The sequence below is a fragment of the Passer domesticus genome, chromosome Z (assembly GCF_036417665.1).
Source record: "Passer domesticus isolate bPasDom1 chromosome Z, bPasDom1.hap1, whole genome shotgun sequence".
In the NCBI taxonomy this organism is placed as follows: domain Eukaryota; kingdom Metazoa; phylum Chordata; class Aves; order Passeriformes; family Passeridae; genus Passer; species Passer domesticus.
In genome coordinates, this window is record NC_087512.1 from 38,050,693 (window position 1) to 38,066,159 (window position 15,467).

Sequence of the window (15,467 nt, forward strand, 5' to 3'; positions counted from 1 at the left end):
AACCTGTCTAGCTGAAGGTGTCCCTGCCTACGACAGGGGAACTGGAAGATTTTTAATGTCTCCTTCCAACTCAAACGATTCTACGACTCAACGACTTCACGAACGAGCTGCATCCACCTTCCGAGCCAGCCCTCCGCAGTGCAACAGAGAAGTCGGCGAGGAGGGTACGAGGCGGCACATTTCCCCACTACCCGCGCTGGCCTCACAAGGCAGCAATCCCCTCCTAGGCCGGGATCGGTGCTCGCCCAACAGCGCCTGGCGCGACCCGGGCGAGCAAAAGCTGCTTTGTCACCGGGCAGGGCCCTCGCCCCGCGCTGCCGGAGGCGGGAGCCGCGGGCCGGCGCTCCCCTGCCGAGCGGCACGGCGCTCGGCCCCGGCCCCAACGCGGCCCCGCCGCCCCCTCAGCCTGCCCCGCCGCCCCTCACCTGCCGGATGCTGCTGGTCTCGGACACGGCGAACTCCTCCTTCTCCTTGGGAGTCTTCACCGTGACTTTGATGATCCGTGGCTCGGAGACACCGGCAGAGTCGTGGGCGGGGGAGCCAGAGGGGCCCTCCGCAGGCCCCTCCGCTCTGTCCGACATTGCCGTGTGCGGGCGGGGACGGGCAGGGCCGGACCGGGCAGGGCAGGGCAGGACGGGGCCGGGCCGGGCCGGGCAGGGCAGGGCAGGACCGGGCAGGACGGGGCAGGACGGGGCAGGGCAGGGCAGGACCGGGCAGGGCAGGACGGGGCAGGACGGGACCGGGCAGGGCAGGACGGGGGCCTGGCCGCCGGCTCCCGGCGCCCACAGCCGAGCGCTCGCGCCGCGCCCGCGACACCGGAAACGGCTCGGCCCCGTTCGCCGCGCGCCGTGATGACGCAGCGCAACGGGGAAGGTACGAGAAAAAGGGGCGGCGCCGCGCGCGGGGCCGGTGTGGGCGCGGGGCTCGGGGCGGGCCGCTCCGGGTGCCGCCGAGCCCCCGAGGCGCTCCGGGCTGCCCCAGCCCTGCCCCAGCCCTGCCTCCACGGACATCACCTTGTCAGGACCCGTCTGGAGTGCCCTGTCCACTTCTGGGCTCCTCAGTACGAGTGAGATAAGGAGCTGCTGGAGAGGGTCCAGTGGGGCGTCACGAAGATAATTTGGGGTTTGAAACATCTCTCGTATGAGGAGAGACTGGAGGAACTGGGCCTGTTTAGTTTGGGGGAGCCTGAGAGGGGATTCATCAATACATGTAAATATCTCAGAGGTGGGTGCCGGACTTTTCCCAGTGGTACCGAGACAGGACGAGCAATGGCCATAAACTCAGACACGGGAGACGTCGTTCAGCATGGGGAAGAACTTTACACTTCGGGCGGCAGAGCACTGGAACAGGCTGCGCAGGAAGGTCATGGATTCTCCCTCTCCTGAGGCATGCCAGCCCTGTCTGGACACGGTCCTGTGTCACCTGCTGTAGCTGGCTCTGCCTTGGCAGAGGGCTTGGCCTGGAGGATCTTCTCCAGAGGTCCGTGCAGAGGGTCACCAGTTCCCCAGCTGGTGCTGGCCAGGCAGCTGTGGTTTGCTGGAGCTCCAGTCCTGAGACATGAGGAGTTACATGGCCTGTAGAGAGATGAAACCACAGGGTTTGGTCTTGGAAGATGCAAGAAAACTAACTTGTCATAGTTTGTGAACTTACATCAATGAAATAATTTAGTACCTGTTGCTTTTAGGTTACTTGGCCCCAGCTAAAGAGTAATAAATACTGAACTTTTACTCCTTTAAAGGTATTGCTAAGGTAGCATGCCGTAGCGGGAAATCACATCTTCCTCAGACTTAGACCAAAAAAAGCTCAAACACAGCTTAAAATTGCATTACCAAATTAGGCATTCTCCCAAAATATTCTTGCCTCTCAGGAAATTCAAGATGTCTTTTCCTGTTTTGGTGTAAAGTATGTGTGTGGCTGAGCTGTAGAATCAAATGCCCTTTTTTTCTTGGATGAGAACAGATGTTTCCCACAGTATTCTGAATCACCAGATGATTTGGTCTCCTCTTGGGATAACCTCTCAACACCCTTTGTGGATTGGTTCAGATTGTACTAAAAAAAAAGTGTAATACAGCATGGTAGGCTCCAAAACTCTTAACATTTTTACTAAAGGAATTGAAGACCTGCTAAGAGACCTTGAAATAGGAATACCTCATATTGGCTGAAGGGAATTCCAGGTTTTGCCTGATCTAGAGCTTTTGTTTGTTGCAGATAAGAATGATTCCAGGCCTATTCAAGTATTAAGCCTTTCTGTAGTCACACATGTTCCTCTTGCCCGTTGGTTGTGATGCGACAAGGCGTGACTCCTGCTGCAGCAGAGCACTTGGGCAGGTGCCTGTGCCACACTACCTTGTTAGCTAGCAGAGTGAGGGACATTGCACAGTAGAATCCTGCACTGCAAACAAGAAGTGATTTCAAGCAGAAATTGGATGAAAGAGCAAGGAGATACTCCTCATGGCAGGCTGTTACAGTTTATAGATACAGCTCACGCTGAGCGTACTGTTACATGAATACACTTTGTACCAGAGTAACTCAACTTCTGCCTGGTTATAGCTAGCAGAACTTTACAAGTTAGAGGAATTTGTGTTACTTACTGAAGTATATTCGTTGTAAGTGGCAAGGATACTAAAAATTTATAGCAAATAACTTGGAAGTTACTGAAAGTTCTTAACTAATCAAGGAGGGAACTTAACAAAGAATGTTTTTATCTTCATGTTAATTTTGGTGCAGATAACAGGAATATGGGATCTCATTTGCCAGAACTGAGAGGGTCCAGATGGAAAATACCCTAAACCAGGACAACATGCATATGGGTTCTCATCAGATAGAGCAAAGCTTATAAAAAAATGAAAATGATACAGCAAATAATTTTAAATTCTTAATCCTCTTAGCCTGATGGATTTTTAAAAACACTTCTTTCTTTCCTCTTGCTTTTCCTTTTCTTTCCCACTTTCTTCCACCTGTGCTTTTGTTTCCCCTTTCTGAAACCACCTGTGCAACTTTTCATCATTAGTTACTGATATTAAAGAACAGATTTTGGCATGTTTATTAGACAGACCCTCTTAATTTTTATGCCACTTCATTTTGCTCACCTACGGTTACTGGTGTTTACTGCAGAAGTTCCCAAGTTTACTGCCCAATTCCCAACTTTGACTAGACAGCATCAATTCAGTATTTTCTTTCCTAGTTGATGTAACCAAGGTAAAGCCATCTAAATTGGCTACAAACAAACAAACAAACTGAAAATGGACTTGCAGTGACCAAACTGTATTTTGAATTAAAGTGAAAGTAGTGGCTCACATCAAGTTGAATCAAATTAAGAATTTTAGCAAAAGCTTTGAACCAGTTTGGCTGAATTCTGTTTAATGTTTTACCTGATATTAGTGACACAATCTTGACTTCAGATGAGGCCTCAGGTGGTCTACTGACAGTAAAACTTACATACAATATCTCCAAAGGTCTGCTGTAAATGACACATAACATTCCTTCTATTTGTGAATATTCAAACCAAAACATAATACAAACACCTGTGATTTATTTTTAATGTAAAAGGGAAGAATATAGACTTCTATTTTCATATGGCATTAAAAAGATATTCTGTATTTTTTTTCCATTCCTGATTTGCCAGAACAAAGGTTAGAGGTTTTGATTCAGACTCAGTTAAAAGGGTTAAATTAAAAAAGCTTCATGGTCAAGCGTAACTGGGTAGACAGCAATTATCTACCCAGTTACACTTTAGGGGGCTTTATGCCCAGTTATGCTTTACAGGGGCCTCACTGTGCAGATTCTGTGCCTTTAGTACTGGAAATCTCAAGCACATGCCCTTGTTAGGTGTCAACCAGAAAGAGCATCCTTGTCAGGTCTTCAGTAATTCTAATAAATGAAATTATCTTGTCTCACTTTCAGTGGGATTTGTTTTTCGATAATTGCTTTTCTTCTAGTTCTTACAAAGAGTCACGCATTCAAAAGTCCAGGAAAAAGAATTGTCCTTTTCATTATCGCAGTCCATCAGCAGGTGTTTTCTGTAACTTTTTCCCTAGCCCAAGTTATTTTTGTTAGTTTGATTCATAAAAATATTTAAAGTGTTGTAGTTGTCTTTAGTCATAACCATCCCAGAATTCTTTTCTCCAGTTCCTCTCTACATGTACACTCTACGTGTACACCATGTGCTTTGGTCTTTCCAATAAGCCTCTGTGTCTCCCTAGCCTCTGTTATATGGAACTTTTTGTTTCATTGGGAAAGTTCCTCTCATTTCAGAATTTTAACTGCATATTTAAAGCACTGAATCTATGCTGTCTAAACTCAGTGTTCAGTAAATGAGAGTCTTTTGCTCTCATTTTTGGTCCGGCTTTCTCACCTCAGCCTTAGTTACGAGGGTTTGATTTATTTTTTAAATTAATATTTTTGAAGAAGAAAGATTTTATTGTGTTGTGACACAATTTACAGCTTATGTCAGAGTAACTAGAACAGATACAAAATAATGTTGAACATTTGTACAGGAAATCAAAATAATAACAAAGCTGTCTATTGCCAGTTTAAATACAGTCACATTCTGAAGTGAATCAATGTGAGAAAATAATATTGAAACAATTGCTAAATTTTCCAAAGAAAGCATAACAGGAGTATCCTTCCTGAAACAAACTGCAACAGCTACAAAAAATGCTCTGTCTTTGCGAACATTCAGTTACTTCAAATGTAAAAGGAACTAGAGATGAGAAAATACAATTTTTTTTCCCAAGAGACATAGAAAGAATTTAAGAACAATGTAGAAAAGAAAAAAAATCAGCTGATTGATGAATTTCTGTGCAATTTATATTGGAAAGACTAATTCTATACTGGACAGGCTAATACAGCAAGTGGTGAATGGGGAAAGAAGTTGTGTTGAATAAGAACTGTATGCAGTATTACCCAAGTTAGAAACATGCGTGTGTTTCTTTAACACTTTAACACTGGTTTTTATGGACTTTTTTATTATGACATCAATAGGCACTTCTAGAATTCAATTTTGATTTCATTTAAATAGAGCTGTTAATCAGTAAGCATAATACAAACTAATTTTGTAAGTATGTCAAACTCAATAGCACAAGAAACAACACAAGTTAGTTCTACACTGGGGGATGGCAGGGTGGGGGGGTGGGAGAAGCTTTAAATAATTGTCCTGAAAGAAAAAGAACATCAAACTAAATCTGTCAAATAGGGATAGGTGGATAAATTAAAATTTAAGGGAAGACAGATTTATAGAATAGCAGGTAATCAGTCTTTTGGTTTTTGACTTTATTTTATAATACAGAATAATCAAATTACTCTCTCTAAAAATAATCTAGCAATTTAATGGTACCTTGAAACAGACTAATTAGTTATTGTGAAAAGATTAATTCAAAATTTGTTACAAACACAAACATGTTGGAAAAGAAGTCACATCTCCAAGTTACGGGCACTACTGATTTGATTAGATAAAAGTCTTGTTCTTGTAATCTTTGGTAAGTATTTTCTGTAGTGCAGCAGATAATGAAAACATATACCACCTCTCCAAATGAAGGGGGTTTAGTTTGAATCAGACTGTAACAAAACAGATTACTTCATTCCACCCAGTAGCATTGTATCTGTCAGGATGTAATTATGCACATTTTATCCTGTGTGGTCACAGCGTCCACAGTTCAGAACAGTGGCATCAGTACCATCAAATACGAAGATATTTTATTTGAAAATTGTTTTCAAAGAGTTGGCCAGAAAACAAACAAACAACAAACAAGCAAATTGGTGAGTCTACAATAAGACTTCTAGCATTATTATGAAATCTGAATAAATATGGACTGTTAGTTACACTGTCTCATTTCTTTGAAAAGTCTTATTTCACTGTTAGCATCTTCATGAAACTAGTTTTCAGAAGTCAGTAATAAGTTGTAACAGCATTACAGATTCATAGTACCTTTATTAAGAAAGAATTTTGTCCCACTTTCCTTTACTGCTGCCCACCAAAGTGAAGTGCTCTCTTCACACATACTTTGCTTTGGAAATGGCTTAGTGCTACAGTGTGTGGGGAAAAAAGTCTTACAGGTATATTGCTTTGTCTGCTCTTTGGTCTCATCTCTGGTTCTTTCCCTCTGACTTCTGTGTTCTCTGCTTTTTTCCCACTGAGAGTTTTCCAATGTGCTTCTAATCAGCCAGCTCGTAGTCATAGTTTAGCATTCTGTAATATTCAACTTCAGCAACTATCACTAAGTAAAATCCCAGGATTTAGTACCACATTCAGTGCTGCACTAAATGTGGTACTAAATAAACAATTCTGCATTTTTACAGCCATATTGCATTCAGTGACAGTTAACATGGGACAAAATAAATGGTTGAGCTTTGTGTTTGTAGTACCAGAGGAATTGTTTATTACTAGGCTGGCTCTGGAGAATGGCACTTTCCTTAACAGGTAACAGGCAGGGAAGAGCTTTTTCTGTGGTAGTTGCACATGTTAGCATCTGTATTTTCCAGCTGAAAATAAACACAGGTATAAACAAGACACCATAAAATTTTAGAATGACAGAATGCTTTGGGTCAGAAGGGACCTTTCAACATCTCAATCCCTTATGTACTCTCTTGGCAGTCCGATCACCAAGGGCAGGAGCATCTTTCACTAGGTCAAGGTGCTCAAAGCCCTGGTCAACCTGACCTTGAACATTTCCTTGAATGGGGCATCCAAAATGTATTGTTATCCAAAACCTACTTCCAGCCTGTTTGTTTTCTTACATTCTATTCAGTTTTTCTTGCATTTAAGAGCTACATATTGTTGGGAATATTTCTGTACATTAAGTCCAATATGGAAGTAGTCATAAAAAAAAAAATCAGTATTTTCTTAGGTTTAAGAGAAGTTCCTTCAAAGCTGCAGTATAACAAGAATACAGACCTGTACTTTGATGTATTTTCTCCTGTTACACAGAACTGAAATTGGAAATCTGATTCACCAGCAGGAAGAAAAGATTTGTTTGTTAATAATTACACAGTACTGCTATTCACCAGACTGGCTAAGGAAAATTGCCTTCTCTCCCTGTTTTCAGTCTGTGCTACCATTGTCTAGACAGTATCTAAAGCAAAACCCAAAAAATTTCCACTGTAAGGAATTGGCACTGTAAAAAAATCCAGTAAAGCAGTACAGAATTATTTTAAATTATTTTATTACTATTTATATTCATTGCTTAAAGTACACTGAGCAGACTGACAGAGAGGGAGTTTTCTAATACTTCAAAAATTACTTGTAGTTAGTAAAGACATGAACTTTGTTAACAGCTGTTTTCACTTGAATTCATCAGAAGCAACTTCTGCTTCCTTTTGACTGGAGAACTACACCAGTACTGTTATCTAAAATGAAATGATCAGCTGATAAATACCTGAAAGTTACAAATTCTCTGAGTGCCTGACATAGGTAGGCACATGGTTTTATAGCATCAGCAACTTGCAGCATGAACATCATAAAAAGTTATCAGCATCTCACATTTTGCCCTTTATACTAAAAAATTTCACCATCTACAAAAACACAGGAGGTATTTGCCATTACTGTCATCTGAGAAGGTGCTGTTAATACAAGGCTCATCATTCTAACTTGTAATGTATCCTAGTAAGCAGTCTAGGAGTGAACAACTGAACTATGACAAATATGAAATTATTCATATATTGAAAAACAATCAGCAGCTATATTAGTACAACACACAAAAGACATTCAACAAATTTGATTGCAATATACAAACAGGATTTTATTATTTGTTAAGCCCAGTAACAAATTATGGTTTTATTACATTGTATAGCAACGTGTTTCATAATGTACTAGAAAGAAAAATAACTAAATGCAGAGTATCTCTTATAAAACTTGCAAATATATGCATTGGAAAAAGTTGGAAATTCACAGGGGTCTTCTCCCTTCCCACTGCTACAATTTGCCAAGGATAAGTGTTTGCCCACATAGATACATATCCTAAACTACATGCTTGTGTGTATGCTAGACAGCGAATAGTCTTTCCCATGCTCATTTATTATCCAGTCTCTAGAATATTCATTTTCACAGTTTGATAGTGTACTTCATAGTAATGAATGTGTAGGCTCATTATCTTGCCTAGAAGGAAAGGGCTGAGCCCTAATTCACTCTGGGAGTAGAGGTGTGTGATCAGCATCTCTCTGTACGAAGGCGTGGCACTGAGTGGAAAGAAACAGAAGCATCCATTGGGAGGAAGAACCAGTCTTGCTGAACCTTAAAAAGAAACACCAACAGGCCAAGAAGGCTATATTGTGTATGTGAGGTATTGTGGTGGCATTGAGAGGTATGAGACAAAAGAAAACTGATGAAACTGAACCTTCTTTTCTCCTCCATATGAATAGCTCTGTTGCACATCTGGATTCTGGCAAGAAGGACATGAAACAGTTAAAAACTTACACTAACGGTTGTTGTGTTTTGTTTGTTCAGTTGGTTGGGGTTTTTTTATGTCAAAGCACAGAGTCACAATAGAGACCACTTCTTTTCCCCTTCAAGTGTGTAAATGCTCTTTAAGCTTTAGTAAGTGAGTAGCTAAAATAAGTTAGTAACTGGAAGTGTGGCACTTTTCATTGAAAATCTCCCAGAAACTTTTAAGAAATCAAATGCATGGCATATAACAAAGCTTTTAGTTACAATAGAATTCAGATGCTTTTAGAGAGCAAAATTTCTTTGCTTTAACCATAACAGTTTGAGGTTGTAGATGCTGAAATTGTTAGAATCCAGAGAAAATAGAACAAGAATTTAAACCATTGGCACACCACTGCTACAGCTAGTCTCTCACTTGAAACGGGGGTAGAGGTAGAATATATTCCTGAAGAACAGTTAATACAGTAAAAATACAATGTTTTACAGCTCTCTGACATAGTTCTGTATGTTCACCACTCTTCAAATGGTCTACTGACAATTGCACAAACATTATCAGATAATATGCTTACATTTACTGGATGACAATAATTATTCAGATGACTCTCCAAGAAGACCCTTCAATTTCTTCTTCAGCTCTCTGCTGGTCTTCTTATAGAAAAATAAATCTTTTTCCAGTTGCTGAATTTTTACTTCATACCCTTTCAGGGTTTCTGCAATACCTTCACTACTTTGTTCTAGGAGAAATAAAATCAGTTTAAGAACCAACTATCTGTGTCAAAAATCAAGATGCCCAACTAGGCAGAGTGTCTTGATGGCATTTTGCTTGCAATGTGCATGTTTTGACTAACATGAAATAAGATCAAAAAGGCTATGCCAATCCCACCTTTTAGTTGTAATAGTATTTAGAAGATCAACAGAACTGGTATCATAACTTTTCAATATCAGTAAATTCAATATGAAAATACAACAATTCTGATACTGCTTTAAAAAAATACTCTGTTTTGCATTCATACAGACACCATGTGTCTGCTCCTTGACATCTTACATAGCAATAGAATTAGTGACAGCCAAAATACATCTCTGAACCTTATTCATTTTTTTTCTGTTGGAATACAATATTTCTCTAATAAATTACTAAAGAAAATACTTGGTGTATAATCCCCGCCCAAGAAAATACCTTTGAAATTATTCAATATAAACTGTATTTTTTTCTCATGTTCTTGGCGCTGGTGAGTCAGCTGCCTGTCACACTGCAACTTGATGTGTTCAAGTGCAGATTCTAATTCACGCATCATGTTTTTCTGGTGTATGGACTTCATTTCCTGTTCTTCAATCTGCACTTGTAATTTTCGTTCAGACTCACGCAGGCCAACAATCTTAAAAAGAAACACACTTATTTTGATTTATCAAGCGGTTTTAAGAAAATCTTTTACCCTTCAGCCTAATAGATTAAAACATACAAAAGCACTGGATCTCTACAAGTAATTAAGCTTATACTGGAAATAGACTTGCCACTGCTACAGGCTGACTCCTCAGAACTAAAATGCATGCATTTTGATCACATGGACTAGTGGATTTTTTAATACCCTATGCAAAATTTAAACTGAAAGAACATTGCTTTCTGGACTTCCAATCTGCATCCCACAGACAACTTTTTTACAAAATTACTAAAGGTTCACCCAAGGTCTCAAAGACACTATGTCATAATGCATTTAATATTTATGTTTCCAGATGTCAGTATGATTCCTAAGCACGTGGCTGCACACACTGCAAAGTATCAGTTTATACTGGTGTCATGGTTTGATACCAGCTAAAAGCTGGGCACTCATGAAAAACTATTCATTTTCCCCTGCTATAGTTTAGCAGAGGAGGGGGAAAGAAAAACTAAAGGGCTCATGAGTTGAGATAAGGATCGGGAGGAAACACTCTAAGGGCAAAACGGGCTCAAATTTAAATGGTATAATGAAAAATTTATTAACAGAATTAAAAGAGGATAATGAGAGCTAAAATAAAACTTTTAGAACACTCTTTTTCTGCCCTTCCTTCCTTCCCACTGACAGTACAGGGAGTCACAGTGTGAGAGTTTTGCTCAGTTTTTTCATTGAAATCTTTCTTCAGTTCACTTAGGGAGAGGATTTTCTTTTGCTATGCCGAGGGGTCCTTCCCACAGGAGACAACTCTCTGAACTTTTCTAGTGTGGTTCCAATTTTCATGAGTAGCAGCCCCACCTGACCTGCTGTAACACGAGTCCCTCCCACGGTTAATGCAGTCTTCCCAAAACTGCATAGTTCACAGGCTGTAGTCTTTTAAGGATAAGCTGTTCTACTTTGAAAGCAAGGGCCCTCTTTCTCTATCTTCTCTCTCTGTTCAAGTTTCCCACTAAATTACAGCTTTTCATCATCTACTCACTCCAGTATGAGCACCTTTTCTCATGAACACATCAATTCCACTTCAAGGAATTACGGGGTAAGTTTGTTGTATTATAGTCCTCACCACAGCTTGTAGAAGAATCTCAGCTCTGATGTTTGGAGCACCTCCTCTTCCTATAGGAGGTTTTTCACTGACCTTAGTGTCACCATATTGTTCTCCTCACGCGTCTTCACCTCCTTTTTTCTGACTCAGTAGAAAATTGTTGTCTGCAGGTTTGTTTGTTCTCAAGTTCTATCCATTGTAAAATTCTTATAGGGTTTTGCAGTGCTAAAAGGCTGATCTCGTCTGGGCTCTGTATTGGGGAAATGCTCGCCATGCCCCTCACTGTTGGCCACATGGTCCCTGTATGGGCAGTGCCAGCCACTAGAGCGCTGGCACCATTCAGTGCCTCTCTTGATGCAGGGCGCCTGCAAGGAGACACCACTACCACAGTCCCTGCCCTTGGGCCCACAGCACGGCTGGCTAAAAGCGGCCAAGCAGGCACAGATACCTGTGGATTGTGCCAAGATGGCTGTGGCTGCGCTGGAAAAGAGAAGCTACCGCCACCACCCCTGCCCTTCTGTCTGTGGAATATCAGGCTAGAAGTGGCCAGGCAGGCACAGTTCATGGCTGGCCATGCTGAGGTGGCAGCAGCCACACGGCCACGGGAGCCACAGCGCTCCCCCAGCCCTCAGAAAACAAAAACTGTGCGCGTTTTTTTCCCCTTCTTGAATGTGTCATCACAGAGTCATTACCAGCTTCTCTAACTGGGCCAGCAACATGTCCATTGTCAGAGCCTTCGGAGACTGGCTCTGCTGAACAGAGTAGAAGCTTTGAGCAGCTTTCTCTCCCAGAAGCTCCTTCCGTGGCTTCCTCTGACCCCTCTAAAAGCTAGGCTGTGTTAAACCAACACAACCAGATTTAGGAAAAAACACAATAGGAATAGCAGCATAAGCTTTATGAAACCTTCTGAAATTCTGCAGTCGGGAAGAATTTGAATACAACACCACTATTTAAACATAGTTGTTTCTCCTTAAGTTAGCAACACAGAGCACTGGAAAAGGACAAAGTAATTTGCAGATTTATAGCATGTTTCTAGCTAATCTATCAAAACAAGATACACAAAGTTAACCCACAAGTATTCTATTTAAGTTAACATAAAAATTAAAAACAATTTAATAGCAGATCTATGTAACCTGAAGATATATTAACCAAAAGCTTAAGCTTCTCAAATTTATTTTTATTTCCTGCCACTATCTCAATATCTAGAATAGTAATAGAAAGTGGGATAAAATAGTATTCATTAGCCAAAACAAACCTTGTTGAAATAACTGATGATGATAGCCCTGAGCTCAGCAGCAGACAGGGAAACTAGTTTCCCTATTACATTATGCTTGCTCTGTGAAAGACTCTGAGAAGATGACCTAAGTAAGTGCTGGCGATTATGAATACTTTCATTCTTGTAATCAATTGCAGCTACAAGGGCTTCAATTCCTTCTTCTATCTGGAAAAGAATATGTTCTTCCTACAGAGAAACACATGAGTGAGATCTTTACCAAAAAAAAAAAAAAGCTCTGAATTAATCTTTCAAGACATCTTTAACTTCATTCTTAAAAGTAAACCTAAACTTAATGGTAAGATGAACTAGCTGTAGCACAGACAGTGGAATGGGGAAAACAAGAGGTAGAGTGCAAATCCAGAATATTTGTCTTTTCCTGCCACAATACAGAGGTTGATCAAATGGCTCATCACAAAACTAGAAGTCATGTTTCTCTTTTTACCCTTCCCTCATCCTCACCACTGTTTAACTTCTATTTTTTTATGTGCTAGTTTTCTGTTGGATTAATGAATTAATGAATCAGTCAGTAAGGGGTTTGGTGCCCATGACTTGTGTATGGAAGTGGAAGAAATGCCTGGCCTGAAGCACTGCTGACTTTGATGAGTGAGGCAAGTAGGGGTCTTTCTGGAGCATTGTCACCTCAGCCATAGTCTCATATTGCTTCTCAAGACCTAAAAGTAATCTCTCCATTTTATATGAATTTATTTTATCTTCAACATAACGATACTGATCAGCTCCAAGTAATGGGCCATCCATGTAACATGACTTATTTTCACTGTGGAACTGTGTTTGCTTTTATCAGAAGATTCTATGAAAAAAATTAAGGGGCATCACTATGTGAATACATCACTTGTTCTGTATCCTAACATTAAAATACCTGCTTGTGATACACTTATTAACTGATTAACACTGATACACTGATTAACTTCTGGTTCCCTTATTTCTCATTATATGACTTTTAGACCAATAGAGTTTGGCAAGACACAAATCTTACATTCCTCTGATCTTAAACTTCATTTACCAGTAAATTAATTGGTCCTATCATAGCAGTACTCTAAAATTGCTATTTACTAAAGTATCCAACTTCTGCTCCTTATTTCTAGCTTACCTGATACTTTTTAGGTTCTGACTGGAATTCTTTATTATCAAACAATACCTAAAACCTGTGTTTAACTCAGAGGTGCTTACTTACTTCAGTTGACAACACTTTACCATCTTTCAGTTTCTCATCCATACTATTTCTCCTTCTGAGCAGCTGATCCCTTTCCATTTGGAGAGCCTGAATTTTTTCCAAAATGTCTGACTTGTCAGTGGTGCTGTCCTGAAGCTGCATACTTTTATCACACAGCTCCTGATCCAGCATACTTAAGCAGGTAGACAATTTCATACTATCTTTGTTCAAAGCCTAAAAAAAATCCACAGGAGCCACAGATATAAAAATGAGATATTCCTTTCCAGTAAGAAAAAAGTAGGTGGACACTATCACATTCTGAAGTGAAAAAAATGCTTGTTTCTTGTAATGGAACCTGATTTACTTTGAGTGGACAGATAGCATTTTGAAAAAATGTTTTGCGTGCAGTTTTCTACATAATAAAAATTAAAGGCACTAGTCATTATATGTAACAATGATACTTTGTATTCACTCTTTCTACTGGAAAGTCAATATTGCAAAACATTTCCCTGCTGTGTTCTCTAGATAGCAGAAAGACTTGGTCATATTCATAAATAATATATCATAAATATCATATCATTTAATACTCTGCAGAAACAATTCCATAGTTCAGAATTGTTTGGTTTTGGGTTTTGTTTCATTGTTGCAATTTTGGGGAGAAAAAGTTAATTTAAATAATTGTCTGTGTTAATTACAATTTAAATGTCAATTGGTCAAGCTACATAATATCTGCATCACAGGGGTATAGACACAGGAGGTCCCTTGAGCCTTCCCAGCTATCTTATCTGCCCTCCCCCACCACCAGTCTTTCAGTTAGCCTTATGACTGTGGTGAATTTTGTGGGGTTTTTTTGAGTCACCTGGCTAGATCTCAGTTTCTTGATTTCCAGGTAGCTTTTCTCCTGCAATAATGCTTCTTTTTTTGCTACAATGGCTTCTCTTTTCTTTAAATCTTCTTCTAGTTCTGCTAACTGTTGGTGCTGTTGAAGAATTCTTTCCATTTCTTCATCCAGCCACTTCTTCTGCTCTTCTAATTTCTAAAGTTCCAAGAGAGATCCAGAGAGCATTAACCAGGATATTTTGACTCAGAATGTAATGGTTATGTTTTACCTTTCTTCAGAATTACTGATAAAACTGTAGAAGACATTAACATTTCTAATGTCAGTATTAATTCTGCCCACAGAATCCTTACTCAGAATAATACAGAAACTGGACTGACTTAAAAGAGGCCTCAGCAATATTACATTGCTAAATCTCATATAAACAAACTTGTGTCAGATGCAGTATCTTTTCTAAAAATATATATTTTTAAAAACTGTTTACATAAATACATGTCATCTACACGAGCACAGCAACTAGGTTTAGATGGTATCACGAAAATTCAGCATCCTCATTGCATTTTAGTGGCCCAAAACCAGCTTCTTGTTGGACCTGCAAGCATGGATATATTCCTGTTAAGGCTAAAATGTTTCCTTTATTTAACTTTTAAAATTTCTTTTCACCTTTAAAGACGTAGGGTAATTCATATTTCAGTGTCCACATCTGAAATAATGTAGGTGGCACTGCTACATAGGATGCAACCAAACCAAAAAACACTGTAATTTATGTCAGAGTCACAGAGTCAAAACAAAAAAAAAAACAAAACAAAAAAAAAAAGCCAAAACAAAAAAAAAAAAAACAACACCTGAAAAACCCACAGAACACTAAAAACACAGCACATCAAGGGCACCATCAAACCTACTGGAAAACCAAGTCTGCTGAATTCACAGGTTTCTGAATCAGTATTTTTGACAAATTATATGGAAAAAAAAAATAGAAGACACTAAAGGCCCTCCTTTCTTTCATTCAAAAAGAGTACAGTACAAGAGCTGCTAGGCTCTACTCCCAATTTTTGCTACAGAAAAAAATAGACAAAACTATGATGGAATACTCTTCATACAAATATTTTCAAAAATAGATGACCAGGGATGAAGAAAGATTTTTTTTATTTTGGGGGTTGCACATACTTGGAATAGATTAACTACCTGTAGTTTCTGTGGAGTTCCCACTGAATTATTTTTCTTCTTTTTGAAAGCAGCAGTTTCTTTATCCTTAATTTTAAGGATCTTCTGTTGTTGTTCCATCTTAAGTTGAAGTTCCTTTGAACAAACAAAAAGCACCATTCTTCCTACA

At 39.8% G+C, this 15,467-nt stretch overlaps 2 protein-coding genes across 9 annotated transcripts in view; both read right to left on the reverse strand.

Moving 5' to 3' along the window:
* The window catches only part of UBQLN1 (ubiquilin 1), a 32,957-nt gene extending 32,319 nt beyond the window's left edge, over positions 1-638 (reverse strand). For 2 of the 7 annotated variants that reach the window (XM_064402859.1, XM_064402854.1), the window contains exon 1: positions 426-637. In XM_064402859.1, the coding sequence (XP_064258929.1) occupies positions 426-581 (156 nt within the window). In that variant the 5' untranslated portion in view covers positions 582-637. Of the gene's footprint in view, positions 1-425 lie in introns of all 7 variants that reach the window. The other 5 variants (XM_064402856.1, XM_064402855.1, XM_064402858.1 and 2 more) reach the window with 3 other exon arrangements.
* Positions 639-5,555: 4,917 nt separating this feature from the next.
* Positions 5,556-15,467, reverse strand: part of KIF27 (kinesin family member 27) — a 31,570-nt gene continuing 21,658 nt past the window's right edge. The window contains exons 12-18 of one of the 2 annotated variants that reach the window (XM_064402847.1): positions 15,320-15,433; positions 14,156-14,332; positions 13,318-13,530; positions 12,105-12,311; positions 9,555-9,753; positions 8,947-9,111; positions 5,556-8,375 (exon numbers count right to left, since the gene is read on the reverse strand). In XM_064402847.1, the coding sequence (XP_064258917.1) occupies positions 8,966-9,111; positions 9,555-9,753; positions 12,105-12,311; positions 13,318-13,530; positions 14,156-14,332; positions 15,320-15,433 (1,056 nt within the window). In that variant the 3' untranslated portion in view covers positions 5,556-8,375; positions 8,947-8,965. Of the gene's footprint in view, positions 9,112-9,554; positions 9,754-12,104; positions 12,312-13,317; positions 13,531-14,155; positions 14,333-15,319; positions 15,434-15,467 lie in introns of both variants that reach the window. The other variant, XM_064402846.1, reaches the window with a different exon arrangement.